At 44.0% G+C, this 27,677-nt stretch overlaps 1 protein-coding gene across 1 annotated transcript in view; it reads right to left on the reverse strand.

Moving 5' to 3' along the window:
• Positions 1-834: 834 nt before the first annotated feature.
• The window catches only part of LOC122704967 (protein farnesyltransferase subunit beta), an 85,666-nt gene continuing 58,823 nt past the window's right edge, over positions 835-27,677 (reverse strand). Inside the window, exons 7-12 of the mRNA XM_043920128.1 lie at positions 23,819-23,905; positions 15,864-15,993; positions 13,106-13,238; positions 7,747-7,858; positions 6,440-6,554; positions 835-2,320 (exon numbers count right to left, since the gene is read on the reverse strand). Coding sequence (XP_043776063.1) covers positions 2,189-2,320; positions 6,440-6,554; positions 7,747-7,858; positions 13,106-13,238; positions 15,864-15,993; positions 23,819-23,905 — 709 coding nt within the window. The 3' untranslated portion in view covers positions 835-2,188. The remainder of the gene's footprint in view (positions 2,321-6,439; positions 6,555-7,746; positions 7,859-13,105; positions 13,239-15,863; positions 15,994-23,818; positions 23,906-27,677) is intronic.

Raw genomic sequence — 27,677 nt, forward strand, 5'->3', positions numbered from 1 at the left:
GGTAAGAATATCAGTGAACGATCCTCTTTTTTTCTACCTTGCCAAATTTCCCTACCCTTTGGGGCCTGGCTCAAATCCTCCCTCCTTGGTATAAAGCCAGTATAGACTGAAGCAATCCTTTCTCTTAACCACACCAATTACTACTGCAATTAATCTCTTAATACCTTGAGGCTACTAGTGTTAGAGGGTTGGCCTTTCGTTGTAGTGATGGGAGGGTGCATTTCAACATGTTGCTTTGTAGCCTGAACATTTGTTAGCCTGGCAAAAACAGCACAGGGACAAGAATTACAAGCCAGGATGTGGACCTGGTCGATGCTCTACCTCTGTAGGCACCTTCTTCTTTCCCATCAAGGAGGGACAGGCCACAAAGCACCCGCCTTCTTGGCTTCTCCTTGGGAAAGGCTCTCTGACCAGGTGAGGAACACCAGGTTAGCACATGATTCCAACCTGCCCCTGCAATAGCTGCCCTGCCTCTCGCCAGGATGTCACCCCCTGCCGAGTTCCTGCATGAGGACTCAGGAACAAGGTCCCTGCTCATAGCCAGGCGAAGGAGACAGACACAGGCCGTGAAACCTGTGTGTGTGGAATGCAGGACAAACCGAAGGGCTCCAGGGAGCTTGGGGCGCACAACTTCTCCCCCTCCTTGCTAGGTCCTCCCTGTCCTCGACTGGAGAAGGTGTGGGCAGGAGGAAGCCAAGTCACACCTCTTTGTAAATACTGACTCGCCCAGTCTGGAACAGGAGGAGACAGGTGACCCACAAGCAACTTGCAGAACTAACGCTGGACACTCAGAAGGAATTTTCTTGGTACCAGTCACGAATGAGAGACATCATAGAAAAGGTTATTTTTTTATTATTTCAAGGAGGTAATACATAGCTCAATACGCCAAAGCACTAGGGAATTAGAGGCAGCAGATGGCCAGAGTTTTTGAGATGAGCCTTAACGCTGCATCTCTGGGTCCCCATCAGCCCACAGCCCATGGCTGATTACAGGAAGGCCAGACCAGCCACATGGAGCTTGCTGTGACCATCGGAGTGGACAGGTGAGCCAACGCCACCCCTACTAACCGAGAAAGGATTGTTCCGTGTGGGCAGCAGGGGCCCTGCCTGTCTGAACACTCTGGGCAGCGCTCAGCCCTGCCCTGGTAGCGTCCAGCTTATCTAGCACTAGGTTTTCTTTCTCTGAGCCTGGAGTAGGCAGGATGTGAATAAATCCTGAGTCAGAAATGAAGGTGAAAGACTTAGTAGTGTTAATACTACTACTGAAAGAAGACAACACTGTCTTTCAGAAGGGTGAGCAGGGAGTTGGGGCAAGAAAGACGGAAACAGCCTGGCCAAGGGCTGCAGGCGCTGCCTTGCAGTCCTCAGAGGGGCTGTTCGGGGCACGTGATGGGGTGGCTCTGGGGCTGCTTCCTCTGGCTCAGAGTTGAACGAGAGATTCATTTTCCACTCATAATTGGTTCCTGGGTCTAAGCTACCACAACTGGGGCCGAAGCAAGTCCTGCCCACGCAGCAAGCTGGCCATGGAGATGTGTGGTCAGTGCCCAGTCTGGAGAGGGAGGGACTCACACCTCCCAAGCCCTTCTACCTCAACCCTAGCTCCTTCCACTCACAAGTAACCAGGCTGGGAGGCAAGAACCTTGGGCACCTCTGAGTGAAGCCCCACCACGTTTTTTTCCTGGAGAATTCATTTTGGTGAGACTCAAAGCCCCTGCCTAGGCATGGAGCAGACTTCTTTCCACCCACAGGAGGCCATCTTCCTGGTGACGCAGTGGTGGCACACGTGAGAATCGCAGCAAAAGCTCTGAATGCTGTAATACTCAGACGTCATTCATTTCAATGGGTCATTCATTTCAATGGACGGTCGCGCTGGCCAGCTGGCGGGGCGGGGCTGCTGTCCCAGCATGCACTGCTCCCCAGCCAACCCTGGCCGGACCAGACCTGGGTCCAGATGCTACACAGCTGGTAGGCTTCTGGTAGGATGGAAGTGGAAAGAACTTTTTAAAAAACCACACCACTGTGTTCTCTAAACCAAGAGCCATCAGTTCTGTTTAACAAAAAAGGACAAAGAACCAAGCTTCACAGCGGCCAAGGCTTATGCAGCACAGAATGCAGTATGTATCGACATGTATAAACCTTGGTCTGACTGGGGAGATGGGTAAACATAGAACTGCGGGACCCCAGGTCCCCTAGTCAGTGGCAGGTTCTGCTGATGCTTCATCCTCATGCTCCTCGAAGCCTGGAACCGGCTTATGCAGAAAGTACATGGTAGCCTGGATCACCTTGTCTGGTCCAATATTGTACACAGGGTGAGTGGGCTGCTGCAAAGAGAAGAACAGATGCCAATCAATCACCCCATGGTCCTTGGACATGTGCACGGCCTTTCCCCATTAAATGCACTTGTAAGAATTTAACAAGAAATCAGATCCGCACATGGAGATTTATCTTACAAGGCCCTAAGGTTCAACAACAGGGTACTGATAAAAACATGTTCTAGCACATGGGACACAAAGGAATTATAGAGCCATTAAAAAAATATACTTCCAAATATTTGATGGATGACATTGGCAAATACTTAACATTAAATGAGGATAACAGTATGTTTGATATCCCAAACTTACTTTTTAAAGTGTTTGTAAATGTGATGTATATGAATAGGCAAAACTGTAATATTCCAAAATAGCAGTGACATGACTATTTAAAAATTTCTAATTTATACTTTTATATATATTCTAATTATTAAAACAATGAACATGCATTTATATTTATAATCAAGAAAAAGGTACACAACCCTAACATTTAAGTAAATGTGTCAGACCACATATAAATTATTTTATCCCACTGCACCACAGAGACTCTGGTTTGAGACAGGGTCCAGTCCTAGGCCAGTATTCAGGATTCTTCCACTCTGGGACAATGAAGAAGGGGACATAATTGCAAGAGATTTAAAAACTTCAAAGAAAATACCATGACCAGCTTCATGCCAAAATATAAAAATTTTGATAACCTGAGCAGCTTTATAGAACAATATGAATTTTCAAAGTTGCTCAAGAAGAAATTCTTTAAAACCTATATGAATGAGTTAAATAACAATTGTTTATTCTGCTACAACCATCCCCCCCCACCCCACCAAATACTAGATCTACCTGTTTTCTCAAGCAAGTGTTGGCTTATAATCTCTAACTTACACAAAATTTTCCAAAGAAAAAATAGGGTAGGAAGATAGCTATTTAATTTTATGAGGCTATATTATCCTGAAACACAAACTGGAAAAGAACAGTACCATAAAACAAAAATTTAGATCAATCTTTCTCATGAACACACATGCAAAAAAAATCCTAAATAAAAACACTAGCCAAAAATACCAGCAAGGCAAATCCAGCAGTGTAATAAACCAGTGCACGCACACACACACTCTCTCTCTCTATTATGACCAAGAGGGTTTATCCTTCTAATGTAAAGTTAACATCCCAATGTGTATTAACAAAACATATAGATTAAAGGAGAAAACCTAGATGTGGAAAAAGCATTCAATAAAATTTAACACCAGATTATGATTCAAACAAAAAACAACTCAGCAGACCAGGTAAAGAGGGGAATATCCTTAACTTGACATGAAATATTTATCAAAACCTCACAGTCAGCATCTTCCTGAATGGTGAAATTATGGAAGCCTTTCCATTACAATCTGAACACTTTCTATTACCACTTCTGGTCAACACTCCATAGACGGTTTAACCAACATTACATGGCAAGATAAATAAAATTCTTAAGAATCAGGAACAAAATGGCAAAACTGTTCTTATTTGAAGGTGACATTACGGTCTAAATAAAAAAAAATCCAAGAGATTCTATAGACAAACTATTAACAACCATTAGGAGAATTCAGTGGGAATTCTCTGGTGGTCCAGTGGTTAGGACTCCCTGCTTCCACTACAGGGGGCCGGATTTGACCCATTATCAGGGAACTAAGACCCCATAAGCTGCTTGGAGCAGTCAAAAAAAGAGAATTCAGCAAGGCTGCTGGGTGCAAAATTAAACTACAATTATCAATAGCATCTCTATACATTAATAAAAGCCAATTACAAAATAGAATGGAAAAGAATACTCCAGTCACAATAGACACAAAAACTATAAATTTCTTAGACATAAATCTAATGAGATACGCTAGTCCTTTGTGGGAAATGAAAAAAGACCATTATACGTAAAAAACCTGAAAAATACTAAGGGAAGCCTTAATATTAAAGTCAACTGTCTCCCATTAATATTACATTCAATGCAATTCAATGTAAAAAAAATTCCACTAGCTTTGTGTTTGTGTGTTTGTGTGGAACTTGATAAGCTCATCCTAAAATGCACAGGAAATCCTAAAATGCAAAAGGCAAAGAATAGTGAAAACAAAAAGAATGAGGTGGGTGAGTGAGAGTTGCTTACATGCATTTAAGATTTGATAAGACAGTGAAGATAATAAAACAGACTCATGGAACAGAGTGTCCAGAAACAGAATCAACTCATAAACAGAAACTTGAGTATGTAACAAACATGTGATACACATCAGTAGGAAAGGCTGTAAACTTCAGTAAGTGGTAACTGGTCAACTGGTACCCAAAACAGGAAAAAGATAAAATTATATTCAATGCTCACTACAGATGGAAATCAATTCCAAGAGAATTTAAAAAATTAGATGGGAAAAGCAAAATTTACATTGTTTAGAAGAAAATATATTTATGACATCAGGTAGGAAAAGATTTCTTAATTAACCCCACCCCCCCCCAAACCCTTAAAAACCAAAAAGGCAAATAAAATTATTCACTTCAGAGTTAAAATCTTCTATTCAGCAAAAAACACTAATAAGAAGGTGAAAAGTCACAAACTGGAAGAGATTCACCACACACATACACACACCATTGACAAAGAATTAGTATCAAGAACACACAAAGAACTACAAAATGTTTAAGAAAAGAGCAAACAAAATTACAAATCAGTAAGAAAATGAGCAAAGGAAAAGAGTGGCTGGCAATTTACAGAAAACATAACACAAATGACCAAAAAAATGTTTGAAAAGATGCTTAGCCTCACCAGTAACTAGGGAAATGCAAAACAAAACAGAAACCACTAGTCACGTTAGCAGAAAGGAAACATCTAACTATGGCACAACTCATCTTGGTGTTGTGTGAGTGAAAAATAACCCAAGCACACAGGAGCAGGGTTCAGGGCCATCTAGAGAAGATGAAGATGGGTCTCTTCCAGAGAAACTGTAACGAGAATGTTCACTGCAACACCTTACGTCATAGCACAAGCTGAAACCATCTCGATGGCTGACCAACAGGAGACTAGAAAACTCAACTGGGGTACGCCTAGACAAGGGAGTACCATACAGTAGGTGAGATGAATAAATTAAAGCAACATACATGAAGACGGCTAAACCTCAGGGTAATGGTCAGTGAGAAAAGTGATGCAGTAGGTAACTGTTATAAAGCAACAAAAAGCATACAAGACAACTCTATTATTTTGTGGATGCATACCTCTGGAGTGATAGCACAAAAACATCTGCAGGCATGATCAGTGATGAATTTAGAATGGGGTTACAATGAGGCAGGAGGGAGGGAAAGGAATGGAAGAGGGCTGCATAGCAGGCAAACACATGAAAAAGCTGAAGGGCTGTTACTTGGATTTTCTCAATTAGTGAGGCTGAGCATCTTTTCGTCCACCTACTGGCCATCAGCGTTTCTTCTGCTGGAATATTTCATGACAGTCTGCACAGGCCCATCATCTGACGGCCATGGACAGTCTTAGTTGGAGTCATGTCTCAGGCTCCTGACTAGGTTGAGAAGCATCGCCTGTGGCCAGGCTGGCCTGGGGCTGGATGCCGCGGTGAACAGCCTGCCCACGGGGGGCTGATGGTTTTTAAGGGAAACAGACAAAACCCAGTTAAACACACACATGACAAATTGTGCTGGTGCTATGAGGGGCACAAATCATACTCTGGCCGAGCGTTTCCAGGCATCTCATTTATAGACGGTGGTCTGAGAGGGTTTCTCTGGATGCACGGCTGCACGTTGAGAGCTCCAGGAGAAGACATCAGCTACACAGGGAGGGCTGCTGCTGCAGACGCAGAAACCACTGCCCCTGAGCCGGCTTCCTCGGAGATGGGGACTAATGACAAGTGGTCCGGGTCCTAGACTCCGGGACACACCCTCCGCCGCAGGCTGGATCCCTGCTTAGAACCTCGAGTTTGCCGGTCAGGTGCTCACCAATGGGGAATGGGCTGCAGACAGGGGGTGTGGGGATGGTGAGCTCACCAGCCCGTCCATGGGGGACACTCGTGCCGTCAGTTCTGGAGGCCCCAACAGGCTGCTCTGCCCTCCTGCCAGCCCCGTCCTGGGGGCCCTGTGGAGAAGCGGTGGTAAGCCCCCCTTCCCCCCCACATCACGCCTTACCAGGGCATTTTCGGGTACACCCAGGACCACATCATGCAACATGGCTCCGCTGCCAAAGTGCTGGGCTATGGACAGGCCGCTCAGGCAGTAGCAGGTGTGGTAGAAGTCCCGGGACCTGCAAGGATGAGGCAGCTCTCAGCAGGTATCCTCTGCTCCCCACCCGCCCCAGCACAGCCTCCAACGACAAGGCCATAGATAAAGCCCAGGAAACCCGCCCTCCACACGCCTAGAAGCCTGGCTTCCCCCAGCAGCGTTTTTCAGAGCTCCATCCTTCCACCCTGCCTGACCACAGGAACTGTCCATCCTCTTGACTTCCTTCTAAGGAAGGGCTCTCCAGGGTAGTGTTGCTAACTCCATAGAGTACATTAAAAAAAAAAAAAAAAGCTATTAAAACCCACACCAAAATTTCTAGAAATGGGTCAAATTCTTTCTTCAAATGGGCCAAAATTTACAAATGGGTAAATTGCTGGGTGCCAGCCTTCAGCTGAGCCTTCCCCTGGATGCATGCAGAAGGAGGCAGGACGTGTGTGTGTGCAGGGGGCCGGGAGGGGGTCAGGGTGGGGAGTGAGCAGCAAAGGGAACAGGACTTGATTGGCTTCCCTTTTTCTTTCAGTATAGCAACTAAAGGTGTTAAATCTACTCTATGAAAGCTGTGATTATAATCTCTGTTTATGACATTCTTGAGAGTCCCTCAGACAGCAAGGAGATCAGTCAATCCTCAAGGAAATCAACCCTGACTATTCATTGGAAGGACTGATGTTGATGTTGAAGCTGAAGCTCCAATATTTTGACCACCTGATGCGAAGAGCCAACTTACTGGAAAAAACCTTGATGCTGAGAAAGTTTGGGGGCAGGAGGAGAAGGGGGCAACAGAGGATGAGATGGTTGGATGGCAGCACTGACTCGACGGACATAAATCTGAGCAAACTCCAGAAGATGGTGAAGAACAGGGAAGCCTGGCGTGTTGCAGTCCATGGGGTCGCAAAGAGTCGGACTCGACTTAGCGACTGAACAACAACATGACACCCAGGAGTTTTAAAACCCTGTGTCCTGTTCTGTTTAGGTCAGTTTGGTTAAATAAAAGAGGAAAGAAACGTTACCCACGCAGCAATCTCTTCACCTAACTGGTAAGAGCTGCAGGAGGGAGCTGGAAGCGCAGGATGGACGCATGGTGGACAGGGCTGCTCCGGGCCCGGCTGCTCCCACACCACGAGGGCCCTAAGCAGGATGGGCTGCCCCGCCCGGGGCCGAGCAGGCCTGCGTGCTCAGCGCCCCCACCCCGCCCTCCCCAGAGACCAGGCACTCACTTGCCGGGCTTGTCCAGAAGCCCCCCGGTGGGGCACTGGCAGCACATCAGGATGTACTCCTGCAGGGCCTGCTGGTGAAACATCCAGCGGCTCATGCTGAGGGCAGGGTCACCTGCAGAAGACAAAGGGTCAGCACGCCTGGGCCTGGGAGACGTCCGGCGGAGGATCAATGACTACTTTGTATTTTATGATTCAATAGGAACAGTCAAGGTTTCCCCCCATTCTGCTTGGACTAATCTTGAAAATCACCTTCTTGGGACACATCCCTTCTCCAGAACCTTAAAATGGGTCAGAGAGCAGCAGGTCAGAGCAGCACTTGGATTTGCCTGAAGAGTCTCCTCCTTACCCTGGATGGCAGTTCTAAACCACATCCCCTGCAGGCACAGGTGAGCTTTTTAGCTCAGCTTTCCATACAGACCTCTGTTACTGTGCCTGACGGGGTTCACAATTCCTCCCCTTGGGCTTCTGAAGACTTTTCCTCTAGCACATCTCTGAAACTTGTTAACCAGACTCTAATTAGCCAAGAGAACTCCAACAGGGGTAATACTGTCTGTTGCTTCCACTTCTCTTAGCCCGAATTTAATCTATCTCTAAAGGGAATTCTCCAGCTTAGTCTCTTAGCTCAGAAAGTTTCTCTAAGAAGAATTCTAATAAGTGCCCTCCTGCATCATATGATAGTCTAAGCAGAAATTGGGATTCTGGTGATAATACTAAAGTACTGGCCAGCAACTGAGCTTCTTCACTCTGAAGTTCAATCAGCAGCCAGAGAATCTGTGGACACAGTTATCAGGGGAGGAGGAGGGACAAATTACCATCCAGCAGATGTGCATGGAAACATTTATATGAGAATTGTTTTCAAAAATACACATATAGGATGTGCATTAAGTCTTCAGTCAATTTTATACTTTAATACCTGGGCTACAAAGGTAGTGAACAATCTGTAAATGGCAACTGAAAGCTAATTTTTCTGTCTTTTTTTGTTTTATGCATTTTTCTATATAGGTATGATACTTCCGTATCTTATGTCTTTCATTTAACTCTAGAGGCATGCACTTTTCTGTTCTGCTACATAACCTTCATAACCATCATTCTGAAAGCCACGGAGTATTTCATTAAGTGAACACACATAATGACATCATTATAGGCACTGGACCCAAACTCTCATATATATGAGTAGAGAATCTTCTATGGTAAAAATTCATCAAAGTTTATAGCTAATGTGGTACATAAAAAGAACTTTCCAAAAGAGTTAATTTTGGAATATTCATATACATAGACTACTACAGAAAATAATCATTTCCAGATTTCTTAAATGAGAGATGGGAGGAGAGATGGGGGCAGTCGGAAAGTGACCGCCATCTCCCGGGTTGAGCCCTGGATGACGAGCACGGTTGGCTGATATTTGGGGGCCATGTACAAAAACCACTCATCTTCAACACTCAAGTCCCGCCCAGCCCCTGAGATGCTCACACTGGAAGAGGCACACGGGAACTGAGCCTAAGGAAGAGGAGCACAGTCAGAGCCCCCCGCTTGTGCTCAGCCCAGGACACATGCTTCCTGAAGTGCTCACAGTATTGCAATTACTTTCCTCTTTGTCCTTTCTCCGCCTGTGAGCACAGCCCTGTAGGAGATACACACAGATGTGATGGGACTTCTCTCTAGTGTACTTGTTGCCAAGGCTGTTTCCAGTTCCTTGCAATCATAAAAAAATGCTGCAGTAAACACCTCTGTGAATCTTCTCAATGTTTAGGATTATTTTCTTGAAATAGATTCGAAGGAGTGGAATGATTCAGTTAAAAAAGAATAAACATTTTTTAAGGCTTTTCATAGATACTGATAAACTGCTTTGAGGCTTTATATAGCTGCCAGTAAAATTTAAGATTTTTTCTGTACTACCTCCAGCGTTGGTTACTTTTAAAAAGTTCTCAGTGAAACATGTATATGTATAACTGAATCCCTTTGCCATACACCTGAAACTAACACACACTGTTAATCAATTATGCTTCAGTATAAAATAAAAGTAAGATAAAACATCATATATGGAAGCAAGTTTTTAGCACTTAAAATGCTAAAAAGAAAGAGTACCTAATCATTTATCTTGCTTTTAACTACTAATTAGGGTGAAGTTTTTTCATAACTTGCTTACTAGTTGTGTTTCCTTTTGAAAGTATCCTCTGTCTTCTGAGATACAAGAGTCAATTTTATTAATCTAACGTTTTACTATATTTACCCTTTATCTGTATCATATGGTATCCTTATTTCTCCCTTTTTGCTCTACTTTTTGGCTAAATGGGTTTTTTAAATTACATAAATATAGTTTACCTATATGCCATAATGACACTGTTGATTTTTCCTTTGTGATTTCTTCTTTTAAGAAGCACATTGAATGCACACAGGGATTGTGGTGGGGGGTAGTGAATATTCTAAAACTGACTGCAGGGGTGGTTGCACAACTCTGAAAACACTAAAAACTACTAAATTGTACACTTCAAATCAGTAGATTGTTCAGTATGTAAATTATATCTCAAGAAAGCTGTTATTTTAAAAAGCATATTTATCAAACTTTAGGATTAACTGTATGAAACATCAGTATAAAATATACCTTTATTTCATATCCTATAATAAATAAAAGACTGTTACCTTAAGGTAAATGATAACCTACCCCTAAAACTGGAATCTGAGAAGAAAATGCTATGTTTATTATTAAATAGATTATAGTGTTGCAGTTACCTCCAACATTTCTCAAAGTTCATAAACTCAACAAGAACTTCCTGGCATCCTGAACTTGCACATCAACACACATAATCACAGAGGGATAAAAGGAAATATGATTACAGAGTGATAACAGTGCCTTTTAAATCCTTTATCCCTCTCCCTTAAAATACAGACCCCCATTATAATGTCATTTTGCATTTCAAAGGTTCCTTTTATCTGAGAAATCAAAAGTTTTTCCAACAGTAACTGACAGGTACAGCCACTCGGAGCTCAGTCTGCAGGTGGACAAATACGGAGTACGTCCCAAGCCAGCAACTCGTAACTACCAATCCAAACAGAAACTCACAGGCCTGCTGTGGTCTTATTGCTCCACACAAAAAAAGTGACTCAGTCAGCATTGGACATTTTAAATATATTAATAATAATTCATTCTTCTACTCAAATACTGTCTTCTATGCCTAAGGCAGCCACCTCATGGACTATTGATGGCCTGACGACCACTCGCCGAGTCAGGGATGGCTTGGGTTCATGTGCCACAGTGTGCTGGTCCCACATCATCATTTTAATTATCAGTGTCAGCATCACCACCTTTGAAAAACATATCTGTTCACTTACTAAAATAAAAGTAATACACAAGGTAAAAGAACTGTGGTGTTGGAGAAGACTCTTGAGAGTCCCTTGGACAGCAAGGAGATCAAACCAGTCCATCCTAAAAGAGATCAGTCCTGAATATTCACTGGAAGGACTGATGCTGAAGCTGAAACTCCAATACGCTGGCCACATGATGCGAAAAACTGACTCATTTGAAAAGACCCTGGTGCTGGGAGGGATTGAAGGTGGGAGGAGAAGGGGACGACAGAGGATGAGATGGTTGGATGGCATTACCGACTCAATGGACATGAGCTTGAGTAAACTCCGGGAGTTGGTGATGGACAGGGAGGCCTGGCATGCTGCAGTCTATGGGGTCGCAAAGAGTCGGACACGACTGAGCGACTGAACTGAACTGAACGGTAGGATATAAAACTTTAAAAGTATGTTTCCTGGGACTTCCCTGGTGAATTGCATACATACTACTTTGAAACCTAACTTTGACTACAGTATATTATGAATATCTTTCTACATCGCATCTCCTTCTGACTCCCAACATCAGCATTTTGTCTACCACTCAAATCTTCTTCCCAGATCCCTGCCTGGTCCAAGTCCACTATTTACTGAGAAGTGAGCTATAGGCCTAATATGGGCCTCCTCCCATGAAGTGAAAAAAGCTGGAAGCACCAAAATCCACAGACAACTGACTTTCTTCCACAGGCAAATGTGGAAGTAGGACCAATCCTCCAGAACTTGTGCTATAATAAGCAAAATATGAAGCAGGGACCCCATGAAGACTTGGGCAGGTAGGGTTCCTGTTACCCTCTCACCAGATTTTCCTGGCAGCTACAGAATTTTTGCATCTTATCCCTTCCAGGGACAGGCTTGTGAAAGGTGGAGGGTGTTTCCAGAGGTTTGACCTCACCAGTTCCAAAAACAGAGATCACTAAAACCCCAAGTTACTTCTTGTTTTGAAACATTGGACTCTCAGGGAATTTCTGATTTCCTACTACAGTGTTCAAAGCAGAGACCATGCAGGCTCCAGAGTCAGTGGGAGGCCACAGCTCAGCACCTTGAAACCGGGGCTCTAGGCAGAGGAATCTAGGCCGCGACAGGGAAGGTGGGGTGATGGGGACACAGGAGAGAGCCTCTGTTGACTTCAAATAAGAAACGAATGCAAGGGGCTCAGGAAAAAAACAGTCAAATAAGAGAAAGTTGTGTGTCTGGCAAGCGGGTGGCGGGAGGATGGAGGGCAGTAGAAAAGAATCGTATCTCTACATTTGAGCAAAGAATAACCCAGCTACTAAGCTTTCTTCTGGGCCAAGGGATCGTACTCCAAGACCGATCAGCACACCGCAGGGCCGCCATGACCTTCCCCTCTCCCACTGGTTTCCTTCCTGTTCTCACACAAAGTAAATGAGAAAGATGATCCAGGAAGCAACCTGAGATTTCAAGAGGTAAAACCAGGGAAGTCTCCCAGGAATTTACTATTTCCCTGCTTGGATTTGCATTCCCCTGTCTGAGGTCCCACAGAGATGACCAACCCAGGTGTCTCTACTCCAGGGTGTGGGGGTTGGGGGTGGGGAGGCAGTACTAACCTGCATCCGGGATTCTTCAATGAATCTAAACTACGGCACTTCCAATGGCAGCCACCATGCAGCCCGCCTGGCATGGTGGGTCTTTGCTCCAGGGGTTCTTCCCGCCTTTTTGGCACTGTTGTGACCATGTGCACAATACGGGTTTTCAGTCTGACATGACTCACACAAAGCTCTGCATCGGAACCTGTGGCTTCACACTCAGCTGAGGGAGCAGTCACCATGCGGCCAGGCTCCCACCGCCCCCACCTGCCACAGCCAGGGTGAAGCAGCGGTGACCTCTGAACCCAAGGACGAAACCCTAGCTGGCACACGCGTGCCTGGGGGGGTAGGGTCCACACTGGGCGCTCAAAATCCAGGATGGACAGAGCCTGTCTCAACTCCTCTAACCAAGCGCCCTGGCCTCTGACTCGGTCAGCAGCCGAGGGCAGCCGCCAGCCCCGCCAGCACCCCGGGCTCACCTTGGGCGTGCAGCGCGCGGTGAAGCAGGGGCAGGAGACCCGCCTGCCAGAAGGAGTAGCAGCCGTCCACCAGCTTGTTGCAGCGGCCCTGAAATCCACCTTCAAACCTCATCTGCCGGCTTGTCACCCATTGCTGAGCGGGAGACAGAGAAGAGAGAGGCGCCAGAGGTTAAAAGAGACACGTGATCCAGCCAGCTCTCCAGAGGCCGGTCTGGGAGGGAGCGTTCCCAGGTTCTGGCTTCTCAGCTCCCGTTCCCGCGCTTTGACCTCCAACTTCCTCGCCCTCAACGTCACAGAGGGCTCTACACTGCAACAGCACGTTTAACCCTCTGGAGGCAACCCACAGGAATTCCTGCTCGGGGCCTAACAGACAACTAACCGCCTTTCCTGGCTTCCAAGAGGGTTCTGGTGCTGAAAGAACAAAGGGGCCAACCTGGCCAGGAAGGAGACCTGCAATAACGCCTCCTAATAAACAAGGTGTAACTGGGAAGTTTCAGGCCAGACCACCAGTGGCTCATTTCTATTCACTTTCCTTGTTCAGGGAAGTTTATGAAAAGCAAATAAATGGAATTTTGTCCTACAGGTCATCAGATGATTTCACACGGTTTTTGGCAAGGAAATTCACCCCAGGTTTCTTAGCACAGCCCTCGGCCCCTGCAGAACCAGGGGCAGAAGCCACTAGCCCTGGTGAACGAGGATGGGCCTGTGCATCTAGCCGCTCTGCTGCTCCAGGGCGAACTGGCTAGCTGACAGAATAGCCTTTACTGTGAACCTATAAAATGGCTCTTGGTGTCACTCAATGGTCACACGTGATACATTCCTCCCTTATCTCCAAGTTTTCTAAACACACTCTGCTTCCAACATCAAGATAGTCAAGGGCTTGGCCTCGAGGAACGAGCAGACCAACTGGCTGAGCAGATAATATTTCCACGTCCCTCCCAGCCCCTCAAGACAGCTCCAGCCACCAGCCAGGATCTCAAGGAGCTGCTTCACCAAACTGAAAGGTACAGAGGAGGGCATTCCCCTGGACCTACGTTTTACTACGCTGAGTTCCTGAAACGAGTCACTGAGGACCCCCTTTGGAAGAACCAGTCCAGCCCTCCTTTAATTAACAATTGTAGGGTTTAGATTATATCCCTGTTCAAGGCAACACCACCCATAGAGTCACAATCCTAAAACGCTTAGAAAGACACACACAAAAAACTGCACTGCAGGTACACACACTAACATATCCCCGGTCAGTCTTACATGAACCAGTGCTTTAGGACTGATGCCATCTAAAGAAAGTAGGTGAAGCGTTACTCCAGAAAACAGGCACTAAAGTAGGGAGTCCATTCTTCATTTTTGCTTACCCCACAGATTAAGTGTTTATAAGATAGACTAAATAATTTTTTTCAGTGCCTAAGCCCATGGATTTATTCTGTTTCCCTTGGCTATGTGAATTCATAAAATCCCTCAGATATGGGCCCTAGTTCTCCCAGAGCAAACAGGAGGGAGTAGTTTGGGTAAGAAGGATGCCCCTGCTACAGACCAGGCTGTTTTATGTATATTATCTTCTCTGGCCTTCAAAGAACTATTACCTCTACCTTATGGAGAAAAAGAGTTGAAGTTAAAATGGATTAGACAATTTTCCCAAGGTCACAAGGCTATGAAGTGGCAGAGAAAGGGTTCAAATCCAGAACAGAACACTGTTACTGGAACTGAGACATCTGCTTATTTCTTATTTCTGCCTGGGAGATGGGGCTTTTATGTTTCACACCTTGTTAGTGATCAGGTTTTTAAACGTCTGATAAACTCTAAGTCTATGCATAAAGTTAGCCATTTGGGCATAAACCCTTCAGGCTTTAAGAACCTTCACGAAGAGTATGCTACAGGAGGCTTCCTAAAGGCCAAGACAAAATGCCACTGGTCATATCTGTACAGGGAAAAATATAAACTCTCTTGGGACACCATGATGGGTCTCACAAGTTTCTACAATGCAACCTGACATCTGAACTTAGGGAGAGGAGATGAATGTCAGTTGCAGCTGATTTGCTTTGAGGTCATAAGGGAGTAAAAGCTGCACCGAAGACAGCTCCTTGGTGGTTCTGTGTGTGTGTATACCAGGCCTCCAATGATAATTTAGCTACAGTCTAACAAGTCCCTGAAGCTGACTGCACCCTGGATAAAGAGTTCACTCTGAATAATGGGCAGGAGCTTGGAGTTGAGACATAAATGCCTGGGCCACCCGCTCTGTGTACCAGAGCTGGGACCAGCTCATGTAAAGGTAGCTACTAAACATTCACATAGTGCAGTGGGTAATAAAAGCTTGGCTTCAAAATGCTCAAGGCTCTTCTCATAACTTCTCCCAGGAGAATCTTCCTAAGACACGTGAAAACCTCTAGTTTTAAGAGACTGAGGCTATACTTGCCTAGAAATAAGAGGCAGGTACTGTGGCCCTCCCCAGTTGTCTGAGGGACTCAAGAAGCCTCTGGGGTTGGCCTAACACACGATGTAGAAGGTTGAGAGCAGGAGAAGGAAAGGCAGGAAGAAGGGAGCCGAGACTGAGAGCAGATGTTCACCCCTTGCACTCTCTCGTAACAGTGCTAGGCGATCCAACAACTGCATCTGAAGCTTTGTTACAGGACTGTCAGCCCAGAGCTCAAGGTAGGAACTGCTAGCTCTTCACACAGACAAACATCCCTGAAACCGGCATGTCTGAGAGGTCACATCCCAGGGGCCTGGGGCCTGAGGGGAAGACAGATCACCAAGTACTTACTAGTAAGCTCTTCAAGTTCAAGGAGCGCTCCTTCTTGAGGATGACCAGCGCAGCCAGGCCACAGAATGTGTAGCCGCCATGGGCTTCCATTCCTGGTACCCCGCCAATCCCACCTTCCCAATTCTGACACCTGGGAGGAGGTCGAGAAAACCCGACTGAGTGTCAACCAATGAGCACCCTGGATGGCACAGAGTGAAGTGGCTCAGCTTAAGGCATAAACTGCTGCAACTATATTCAGTATCTTGTGATAAACTATAATGGAAAAGAATATGCAAAAGAATATATATATATAAAATGGAATTAATTTGCTGTACACCTTAAACGTAACATTATAAATCAACCCTTCTAATTTTACTTTAAAAATTGCAACTATGAATGGAAAGATGCCAGCGAATTAACTTTTAGAAATGCCTTTTCCTCCGCCTGCAATGTGGGAAAACTGGGTTTGATCCCTGGGTCGAGAAGATCCCCTGGAGATCTTGTGATGGCTACCCACTTCAGTATTCCAGCCTGGAGAATTCCATGGACTGTATAGTCCATGGGGTTGCAAAGAGTTGGACACAACTGAGTGACTTTCACACTTTCCTCAAAAAAAAAAAAAGAAGGAAACATAGTCTACTAACAAACAAACAGTACCTCAAATCATTACTTTTTGGAAAGAGTTATAAAATCATATGTGGTGGTGGTGGTGGTGGTTTAGTCACTAAGGCGTGTCCGACTCTTGCGACCCCATGGACTATAGCCTGCCAGGCTCCTCTGTCCATAGGATTTTCCAGGCAAGAATACTGGAGTGGATTGCCATTTCCTTCTCCAGAGGATCTTCCCGAAATCATATGTACACTGTGATAACCATCAGTTTAAAATAAAATTGAAAAATAATTGCTAATTATGGTTATCTTTTAACACAAATCTATTGCTGATACCTTTCCTCTTTATTTTTCTGTGTTTTCAAAAAGATTCCAGAATGAACATATATACTTTTATAGCTATCCAAAGTAAACTTATTTTTCCAAATTAAAAGTTCTCATATTTTCAAATTATTAATAATTATTGGGATTATAAGATAATTAGATAATGTAAGCTAATATAGAAAATATGACTGTATTTTCTAGTCATAGAAACTCTTTGGCCCAGCAATACTAGGGTCATTTCTAGGAATTAAAGGGATTCCCTGATAGCTCTGTTGGTAAAGAATTCACCTGCAATGCAGAAGACCTGGGTTCGATCCTTGGGTTGGGAAGATGCCCCGGAAAAGGAAAAGGCTACTCACTCCAGTATTCTGGCCTAGAGAATTCCATGGACTGTATACTCCATGGGGTAGCAAAGAGTCAGACACGACTGAGCGACTTTCACTTTCACTTTTCACTTTCTAGGAATTAATCTTACAAAGTAAGTATGAATGTGTCCAAAGACTGGATTATAAGAATGTTTCTTTGTATCCCCATTTATAATAGTGAAATATTAGAAACAACTCAGAAACTCAATAGTAAGGGAATGGTTATATAAATTATGCTATATCCATATAACAGAATACTATATGTCATTTAAAATGACATTACAGAAGTATACTTTAAAGTGTTCCAAATACATTACATGAAAAAGTCATAAAATGATAATGTACTGCATGATTTTTCTGGAATTCTGGAAAGATAAGAAACAAACGAGTGGTTGGTGACTTTAGATTTTCTTTTTGCATGCCTTAATAAACCTGTTTTATTTGTGTGATATAAAGAAATTTTCCTTTCTGTGTATTTTCATATAACACAGAACTTTACTTCCAATGATCTACTCATATGTATATAGAGTCACATTCCCTACAGGCGTGTCTGCCTCACAAATCCTCACAGGTGTACAGGTCAATGAGCACTTAATCCAACTTTCAGGTGGAAGAAAAAGGAGTCTGTAGTACTTCCTGTCTTCCAGGCACCTCTCATTAGAGGAGAGGCCTTGGGAATTCAGAGGCCTTTTTCAGAGAGGCCTGATAACCACAGATACGCAAATGACACCACCCTTATGGCAGAAAGCGAAGAACTAAAGAGCCTCCTGATGAAAGTGAAAGAGGAGAATGAAAAAGTTGGCTTAAAACTCAACATTCGGAAAGCTAAGATCATGACATCTGGTCCCATCACTTCATGGGAAATAGATGGGGAAACAGTGGAAGACTTTATTTTGGGGGGCTCCAAAATCACTGCAGATGGTGGCTGCAGCCATGAAATTAAAAGACACTTGCTCCTTGGAAGGAAAGTTATGACCAACCTAGACAGCATATTAAAAAGCAGAGACATTACTTTGCCAACAAAGGTCCATCTAGTCAAAGCTATGATTTTTCCAGTAGTCATGTAAGAATGTGAGAGTTGGACTATAAAGAAAGCTCAGTGCCGAAAAATTGATGCTTTTGAACTGTGGTTTTGGAGAAGACTCTTGAGAGTCCCTTGGACTGCAAGGGGATCCAACCAGTCCATCCTAAAGGAAATTAGTCCTAAATATTCGTTGGAAAGACTGATGCTGTAGCTAAAACTCCAGTACTTTGGCCATCTGATGTGAAGAACTGACTCATTTGAAAAGACCCTGATGCTGGGAAAGACTGAGAGTGGGAAGAGAAGGGGATAACAGAGGATGAGATGGTTGGATGGCATCACCAACTCAATGAACATGCTGCTGCTGCTGCTAAGTCACTTCAGTCGTGTCTGACTCTGTGGGACCCCATAGATGGCAGCCCATCAGGCTCCTCTGTCCCTGGGATTCTCCAGGCAGGAATACTGGAGTGGGTTGCCATTTCCTTCTCCAATGCATGCTAAGTTGCTTCAGTGGTGTCCGACTCTGTGCAACCCTATGGACAGCAGCCCACCAGGCTCCTCTGACCATGGGATTCTCTAGGCAAGAATACTGGAGTGGGTTGCCATTTCCTTCTCCACAATGAACATGAACATGAGTTTGAGTCAACTCCGGGAATTGGTGATGGACAGGGAGGCCTGGCGTGCTGCAGTCCATGGTGTCACAAAGAGTTGGATGTGACTGAGCGGCTGAACTGAACTAAATCGAGGCCCAGCGAGTTCACAGCACAGAGTCAAAAACTGCCTGCTGCCCCCTGAATAGCTTCTTCAGCATCCTCCATCCCTCAACCCTATGGCCACCCAAAGACACACAATCCAAATTTTCTTTCCAATGCATCTGGCTTCTTGGAGCATAGCACAGCTCAACTTTGAAAGCTCTGATGAGTGAAGAATATGCAAGGGACCTCTTAATGTTTTTTCTTAACTTTTCTTAACTCAGCTTTAAAATTTTTTGAGGTTAAAAAGAAGTATAAAAGAATAAACAATAAAAAGTTATGATTCCTGCTGAGCCTGAACTCTTAGTTCCTCTTACCAGCAGTAACCACTGACAGTTTCTATGTCTCAGTCTCTTTTTCTGCACGCACATGCGCGCGCGCGCACACACACACACACACAATATGCATTTATTTACATATTCCACTTTCCATCCCTTTGTTTTCGCATGCATGAGAGCAATTTAGCAAAATTCTTTGGGAGTTTCTTCTAGCTAAGTATAATGGATTGAAAAGAGCCCAGTAAAATGAAAGAAAGTAAAGGAATTTTAAAAAAAGGATAAACCCATAAGGATAAAGAGAATAGGAGAGGATATGAATACAGAGAGGCGATAACAAAATTGTGAAAGCTGGAAAAGGATGAAGATAAGAAGTAACTGACTTAACAGAGCCGAGAAACCTACACCAGCCCTGGGAGGGAAGGAGGGATGAAGCAACAGAAAGCAAGGTGATGTTCTCCGATGACAAGCTGAGGAACGCAAGCTACCCCTAAAGTGGGAAGCTTTTTAACTGAGTTGACTGGTGGTAAATTGATAAAGAGACTCAGTTAGACCTCCAGGTACCCAGCAGATGGGAGGTTGCAGGGGCTGAATCAAGAGGTGTGAATTCCAGGATTTCCAGCACAGCTGGGAGCAGGTGGAGGTACTGTACTGAGCAGAAGGATTAAGTGGAAGTCTATGATCTGAGCAAAAGCACTCCCAACCCCTTACTCTGTTGTTGTTGGTGTTCAGTCGCTATGTCGTTGTCTGACTCTTTGCAACCCCATGGAATGCAGCCTGCCAGGCTCCTCCATCCATGGGATTTTCCAGACAAGAATACTGGAGTGGGTTGCCATTGCCTTCTCCAAAGGATCTTCTCGACCCAGGGATCAAACCCGCGTCTCCTGCATTGGAAGGTGGATTCTTTACTGCTGAGCCACCAGAGAAGCCCCCTTCCCCGATTAGAGTTCACAAAGCTGGCTGCCAGCTTCATACCATAACCAGGAATCTGGAAGGTTCTCTACATAAATAGATAAGCCCAAGGGAAAAATCCTATGGATACTGATATATGAGAATTCCCCCATGAATGGCTGGATCCCAGGCCACTCTGGCAAACATAGCTCTCCATCAGCTTTCTAGCACCTGAGTCTTAAATATGAACATCAGACATTTGAGCAAAGGCTCTTACGTGAAAAAGATTTTTATGTAAACATGACATAGAAATAAAACAAAAATAAACTGGAGGAAATAACATAAGGAGCAGAAGTAAACTTTTTAAACACTGCAAGGACAAAATATCCCTGAAACAAGAACAAGAGAGTACATAAAAAAGAAGTATTCTTTTTTTATATAAATGGAGATTAAAAATAAGCTTTGAAAATTTTTACATAGAATTACAGAAATAAAAACTCAATAGAAGGATTAGAAGATAAAAGGTAAGGGAACCTCTTAGTAAGTATGGAAGTAAAGTACATGCAATTCTAGACTGAAGATACTTGTAGAGTACCCAGCACCATGAACAACAACAAAAAGTCCTATCATGGCTCATCATCATGAATTTTCCAAACAGCAAGAATAAGAGAAATAAGGCAGAAACAGACAGTGGACTGGGAGGCAGGAACACACAGTGGATACCATAAGAAGTTTTACTACTTAAATTTCTTTGTATTTCAGCTTAATATCAAATTCAATATCTCATCATTTGACGCATATGGAGACTATGACATGGAGAATTTAAACAATTTGACCAAAGCACAAAGCTAATAAATGACAAAACTGGGTTTCAAACCCAGGCAGTCAGAATCCTGCAAACACTAATAACTACATGCTCTGGACAAAACACACTAAAACTACTTCCTGAAGTCTCAGCAAACGAAAAAAGGTTGGGATTTGAAAGTTGGAAGTCAGTCCCTCCTCTCCCCCATTCCTCCCTTTTCTTTTTTTCCTGATTTGCCCTGAGGATGGCTACAGCTGCCCAACAGTGGCAAGCAGGTCAGTGGAAAGGCAGCTGAAACTGAAAGCCCCATATTTCTGGCAAGAAGAACCAGGATGACAGAAATTGATGAGGAATCCCAGAAAGAGGAGAGTCAGAGAAGGAAAATACCAAATTCCATGTTTAAACTCCGCTCAGGTTTCTACCTGACCCTGAATCATGCATGCACTGGACCCACTGAAAGCACTTTCTAACTAAGAACTGACCCAAGAGCTGAGCCCCTGCCCACTGCAAGCAACTAACCAAGATGACTGCCTGCTAGAAGAAAAAGATCAACACTCTTTAAAGCAATCTAATGACTCCAGTTTCTACAACATAACATCACAACGTCCAGCGATGCAAGCTAAGTCATTTCAGTCATGTCTAACTCTTTGCAACCCTATGGACCAGAGCCCACCAGGCTCCTCTATCCATGAGATACTCCAAGCCAGAATACTGGAGTGAGTTGCCATGCCCTCCTCCAGGGGATCTTCCTGACCCAGGGATTGAACCCATGTGTCTTATGTCTCCTGCATTGGCAGGTGGGTTCTTCACTACTAGTGCCAACTGGGAAGCCATGATGTCCAGGGTACAAGCCAAACACCACTTGACACAGGCACTCAGGAAAACGTGACATGTCAACTCCAAGATAGCCAGATGTTGAAATTTCCAGGCAAGAATTTTAAAACAGATATTATAATTTTATATTTATCTTTATGAAGAAAAATATGCTTGTAATGAATGAAAAAATGGGAAATCTCAACTGAGAAACAGAAGGTATATAAAAAAGAACCAAACCCAGGCCACCTAGCTTAAAAGGTTATATTCTCAATGTTTAAACTAGAGCTCTCTTACTATTAAGTATTACATACCAGGTCCTCAGTAAAGGTTGGCTATCATTATGATCAGCCTTTTAAACAATGACACTGGAAGCCATAAGATAATGGAGCAATGCTTTAAAAGTCTGAAGGAATATAATTTATAGTTTTCAATTTAGAAGTCTCTAACCAAATAGCCATCAAGTGTGAGACTAGAATAAAAATAATTGCAAAATCTTAAAAATCTATCTCCCAAGTTCTCTTTTTTGGGATGGATCTGTTGGAATAAGTGATTCATTCAAATGAGTAAGTAAACCAGGAGAAAGGAGGACTGGGGCTTTAACAAAGCAGAGAAGTGAAGTGAATTTCATGCTGAAAGGAAGCTTCTGGATACCAGCTGAGCTGGTATTCTGGTGCAGCAAGCTGAGATCAATATGTCCAGACTGAAGCAGGAGGGCAGAGACCCCGGGGTAGACAACTCAAAACACACGAGCACACACATGTACACAAACACACATACACAAAAGAGAACTGATAACATTACCTGAATTGTTTGACCATATTGAGAGTAATTTTATAGCTCTGGCAGAAAATGTGTGAATTAGGAGGTAATGATTAATTCCAGAGGGAAAAAAAGTCATACAAAAAAAGGTAAATATGATCATAGTATATCATTTGATTTAGCTGAAAACTATATTTTCATAGCAGTAAGTACTACTTTGATAAAAATTAAGATATAAAAAATAAAACAATACAGCTTGGATATAATCTAATCCCTCAATAGTATGTATAAACCTACTATACCTTTTTTTTTTTTAATTATGAAATAATTGGAAGGATCCAAGAAAGTATAGCAAATAATACAAATAGACAGTTACAGATACAAGTGAAGTCTCCTGAGTACAAGTACGCACGTGTGCATGCTAAGTCACTTCAGTCATGTTCAACTCTTTGCGACCCTACAAACTGTAGTCCACCAGGCTCCTCTGTCCATGGGTTTTTCCAGGCCAGAATACTGGAGTGGGTTGCTGTGCCCTCCTCCAGGGGATCTTCCCGACCCAGGGATTGAACCTGAGTCTCCTGCATTGGCAGGTGGGTTCCTTACCACTAGCACCGTCTAGGAAGCCCGAGTAGAAGTGCAGACTTGCTATAATCTCATTTTGTTTGCTTTCTTCCCAGAAGTAACCACCATCCTAAGTTTGGTGCTTATTCTTTCCAGCATGTTTTTATATCACTACATGTGATTCTTCCCATAAACAATGCAGAATTGTTTTGCATGTTTTCAAATTTCCAGTCAATGTGCTAATCTGCGTGTTTTCTTTAACACTTTTTTTTACACTAGTTTAACACTATTAAACTCAATAGTGTTCTGAGATTCACCCATATTGATACATGCGGCTTTAGTTCATTCATTTTAATTGCTATCTTATATTCCAATGTGACTACATCACAACTCATTTATCCATCTCATGCTTATGAACGTTTAACCCGTTTCTAGCTTTATTTACTATTACAAATGTTTGTCTCTCTCATGCATGTGTGTGAGTTTCTGGAGAAGTGGAATTTTGGGGTCATCAGCAAGAACATTTTTGAGATATTTCCAAAGTTCTCTTCAAACTGGTTTAAATCCATTTAGACTCTGACTAATATTGTTTACCCAGAGTTTTGATCCTTGCCAATCACATTAAAGAAAATTGGAAAAAAGAAAACTTTTAAAGTATTTTTGAAATGTAAAATCTTTCAACCTTAAGATGTCTTTTGTAATTTGACATTCCCTTCTGGTTCTTCTGCACTTCCTTTATTTTTTAGAAGTCTTGACCGCCTGCTGTCTAAGAAAGAGGACAAATCCCAGCATCTCTCACCTTGCAATCCATTCAGCAGTGCCCTCAAATAGGTCTGGGGTGATGATGTTGGTCAACGAAGCTACCGAGGCAGCACAGTACGCACTTCTGGAAGGACAGAAATAGAGGGGCAAGTGTCACACTCTCAGAAAGAGCTCAAACAGGCTCACTGAACTTCTTGGGTGCATTGCTCTCTGCCTCATAAGCTGTAATCACCACCTGTCCTCACTCCTGTCCTCACTCTGGTCTCCAACCAGGAGCTCTGACATTCCATTTGGATCAAATTCCTCACAGCATGGTCTCAGACAAAGAACATGACATTCTATTCTCCCTACCTCCACATAGTCAAATCTCTACACCAGACAAAATAACAGCCGTATCAATTTATGTCAACAGTGAATTCAGCTCTTCTTTCAAAGATCTACAATGGCTCCCAAAATTCCATGCTGTCGTTCAGGTATTTCTGAGATGCTCATTCATTCAGCTGTCAAGACTGTTCTTAGATCCAGGACGTGCCATGATTATGGCATGGACACATTAAAGGTTAACCGTATTTCTTTCAAACAGACAACCTCCAAAGCAGGCTGCCAGACCACATGGCTGCGTAGACCAAGTAAGAGGGACCAGAATAGATGAGCTACTCAGATCCATTCCTTAGACTTCTAGAGCGAGAAAAGAGTTTTGATTTCAAGCACCCCTCCAGTACACACACACACACACACACACTTTAAATAGAAAAAAGAACATATCCTACTTGATTTAGAATAATTCTTGCCATTCTATCCTGCCAGCCCTAATTCTTCTCAGGACACATTTTATTTCAGCTTCTCCCTCTAGTATAGAACACATCTACAAACTGTCTTTTCTTTTCCACTATGGGCTTCCCAGGTGGCCCTAGTGGTAAAGAACCCGCCTGCCAATGCAGAAGATGCAACAGACACAGGTTCGATTCCTGGGTAGGGAAGATCTCCTGAAATAGGAAATGGCAACTCAATCCAGCATTCTTGCCTGCAGAATCCCATGGACAGAGGAGCCTGGCAGGCTATACAATTCATGGGATTGCAAAGAGTCAGACACGACTGAAGCGACTTAGCACATGGTCTTTTCAAACATCCAACATCCCAGTTTCATTTTATGTTGAAGACAAACCTGTTTGTTCTAATTTTCTTTCAAGATCCTTTATCTAAGGGCTCCTAAGGAATATAAAAGAAGAGTCGAGCTTCCATATTGTTCTATATGGACATAATACTAAGTCAAGCATACTGAAGCATTCCAGTGAGCTGCAGGTATTATTCCCCCAGCATTTTTTTTTTTTTTTTTTTTTTGCGACCCCACGGACGGTAGCCTACCATGCTCCTTCATCCATGGGATTTTCCAGGCAAGAGTACTGGAGTGGGTTGCCATTTCCTTCTCCATCCCCCAGCATTTTAATCAGCCTGCTCACACTGGCCAAAGGCACAGCAGAGGCTGAGTTAAACCAGCAGGCATGAGAAGCATGCAAGAGTTTTTTCTGCCAACTGTAATCATCTACCATAAGCTAACTTCGAAAGTCTGACCTAACTCCTCTCAGGCCTTGAGTCTCACAAAGGGGTTCAAAAGTGTTTGCTCTTGAATGTGAATATAACCTCTGAGGTAGGGAGGCAGTCGGCAGTGTGGTCTGTTTCATAAACGGAAGACCTCAGATCTGCTGCCAGATCTCACACTGAGACAATGAGTGAACAAAATACACTTTTCCTGAGCATCAGCTTCCTCTGTCCCTCTATCCAGTCACTGTATCTCTCAAATTTGTTAACTACCCTCTATCCTCCTGCTGTCACCCGAATCCAAGTCATCCTTAATCTGGGTCAGTTTCCTGTCCAGTCTTCTTCCCTCCAGCCTTGAAACCAGAGGATTTTCACTAAAACACCATAATGCATTCACTTGTTCGTTTTAGCCGCTAAGTCATGTCTTTGCGACCCCATGAACTGTAGCCTGCCAGGCTCCTCTGTCCATGGAATTCTCCAGGCAAGAATAGTGGAGTGGATTGCCATTTTCTTCTCCAGGGGATCTTCCCGACACAGGGATCGAACCCAGGTCTCCTGCATTGGCAGGCGGCTTCCTCACCACTGAGCTACCTGGGAAGCCCAATGTATTCACTGTAGAATTTCTAACAAAACACAAATCAGATGATGTCACTCCCTACTTAAAACTTGTCAGTGGCTTCCCGCTACCCTTAAAATAAACTCCAGACTTTTCAAGGAGACTGCAGTGCTCCTCGGGCTGCTCCCAGCCTGGACAGCCAGCTTCATTCTCTGCCTGCCCCCCTCTGCACTTCAGCAACACTGACCTCCCCCTTCCCCAAACACACGCTACACTCTGTTGCCAAAACTTTTGTAAATGCTGGGTCCCTATCTTCCCACTACCCTGCCAGAATACTCCAGGCTACATAACCTAGATTAGGAGGTCAGGAATAAATAATTGCTCCTTTCTTAAGAGCTGAGGGGAAAGACGGTGCTGGCTACAAGTTGACTTGGATTAGTGGCAGTCCATGGGAGCTGTGAATGCCTGAGTAAGCTCATCTCAGAAATGAGGAGTTGTGACAGACCTGAAATATCAAGAGATCGGTTCTAACCCAGAAGGAGACAGGCTAGCCTCCAGATGCCACAGAGTCCCCGTCAGCTGCTGCTTCTCTTCAGGTCAAATCCACCTGGCAGCACTCAGGAGCAACTGCTGATGCTCCCAGACAAAGACAATTCAAGGAAAATCAAGTGAAAAGCGATGGAACTGGGGCACGAGAAATCACGCTGAGCGGGGGAAAGGGACGCAGACTGTAGGCTGCATCCATCATTCACATCTTTAATCCTCTGTAAATGTAAAGCATGGCTCCAATGGCAGGATGTTACCAGAGGAGGTATATGGTTACAGAGCTCCTCAGAAACAAACCTATTTTATTGGAGGAGCTTCCTTGCATTTGTCTGGCAGATATGAATAAGAACACAGAAGGAAACCGGGACCGGAATGAATAAGTTAGAGAATAATCATATCTGAAAAAGGTAAGTGATGAAATGCCAAAGCTATCTTGCCAGGGTTTGCCTGCTTTCACCTATAATCTCAGGAAACATTAAAAGGCTACATTTGGAGTATCTGCAGAACAGGATGAAAGTGTAGTGAACAAGAGGGGAAAAACACCCTTTAATTTCTTTCTAAAGATGTCAACACAATACTGCTTCTCCTCAATAGTTATATTGACTTCACTGGCATCGTGATCAGTTGCTAAGTTGTGTCCAAGTCTTTGAGACTCCACAGACTATAGCTCACCAGGCTCCTTTGTCCAGGGAATTTTCCAGGCAATACTGGAATGAGTTGCCATTTCCTCCTCCAGAGGATTTTCCTGACACAGGGATCGAACCCACGTTTCCTGCATCTCCTGTATTGGCAGGTGGATTCCTTACCACTGAGCCACCCAGGACGCCCTCACTGGTATATACAGTGCTAAAAACAAGACAAGAGGCCCCAGAAGGAGTCCCTTATGCTAAACTCCACATCGCCAAACCAAGACTTCATCATGGTTTCTGCCCTCCCAGAAATGGGATCTTCAACCAGTCAGTCAGGAACCATCTGATCAGCACTAGTGAGATGCTCTGCCGGTCGACCCCTGCCGGCCCCTCAAGGAAAGTGGCTTTGCAACGGCCAACCCACGCTTTGGTAAGTGCCTGATGTTATTTCCTTGTCCCGGGCCCCTTCTGCCTCCCGAAGTCTCTCATTGTGCACAGCTCTCCTCAGGCTTCCATCCTATCTGCGAGATGGGATGCTGCCCTATTCTAATCAATTTTTGCTCAAATAAGTTATAAAATTTTTAACATGCCCCTGTTTATCTTTTAACAACAGATACTGGGGTATT

Source organism: Cervus elaphus, chromosome 12 (assembly GCF_910594005.1).
Source record: "Cervus elaphus chromosome 12, mCerEla1.1, whole genome shotgun sequence".
NCBI lineage: Eukaryota > Metazoa > Chordata > Mammalia > Artiodactyla > Cervidae > Cervus > Cervus elaphus.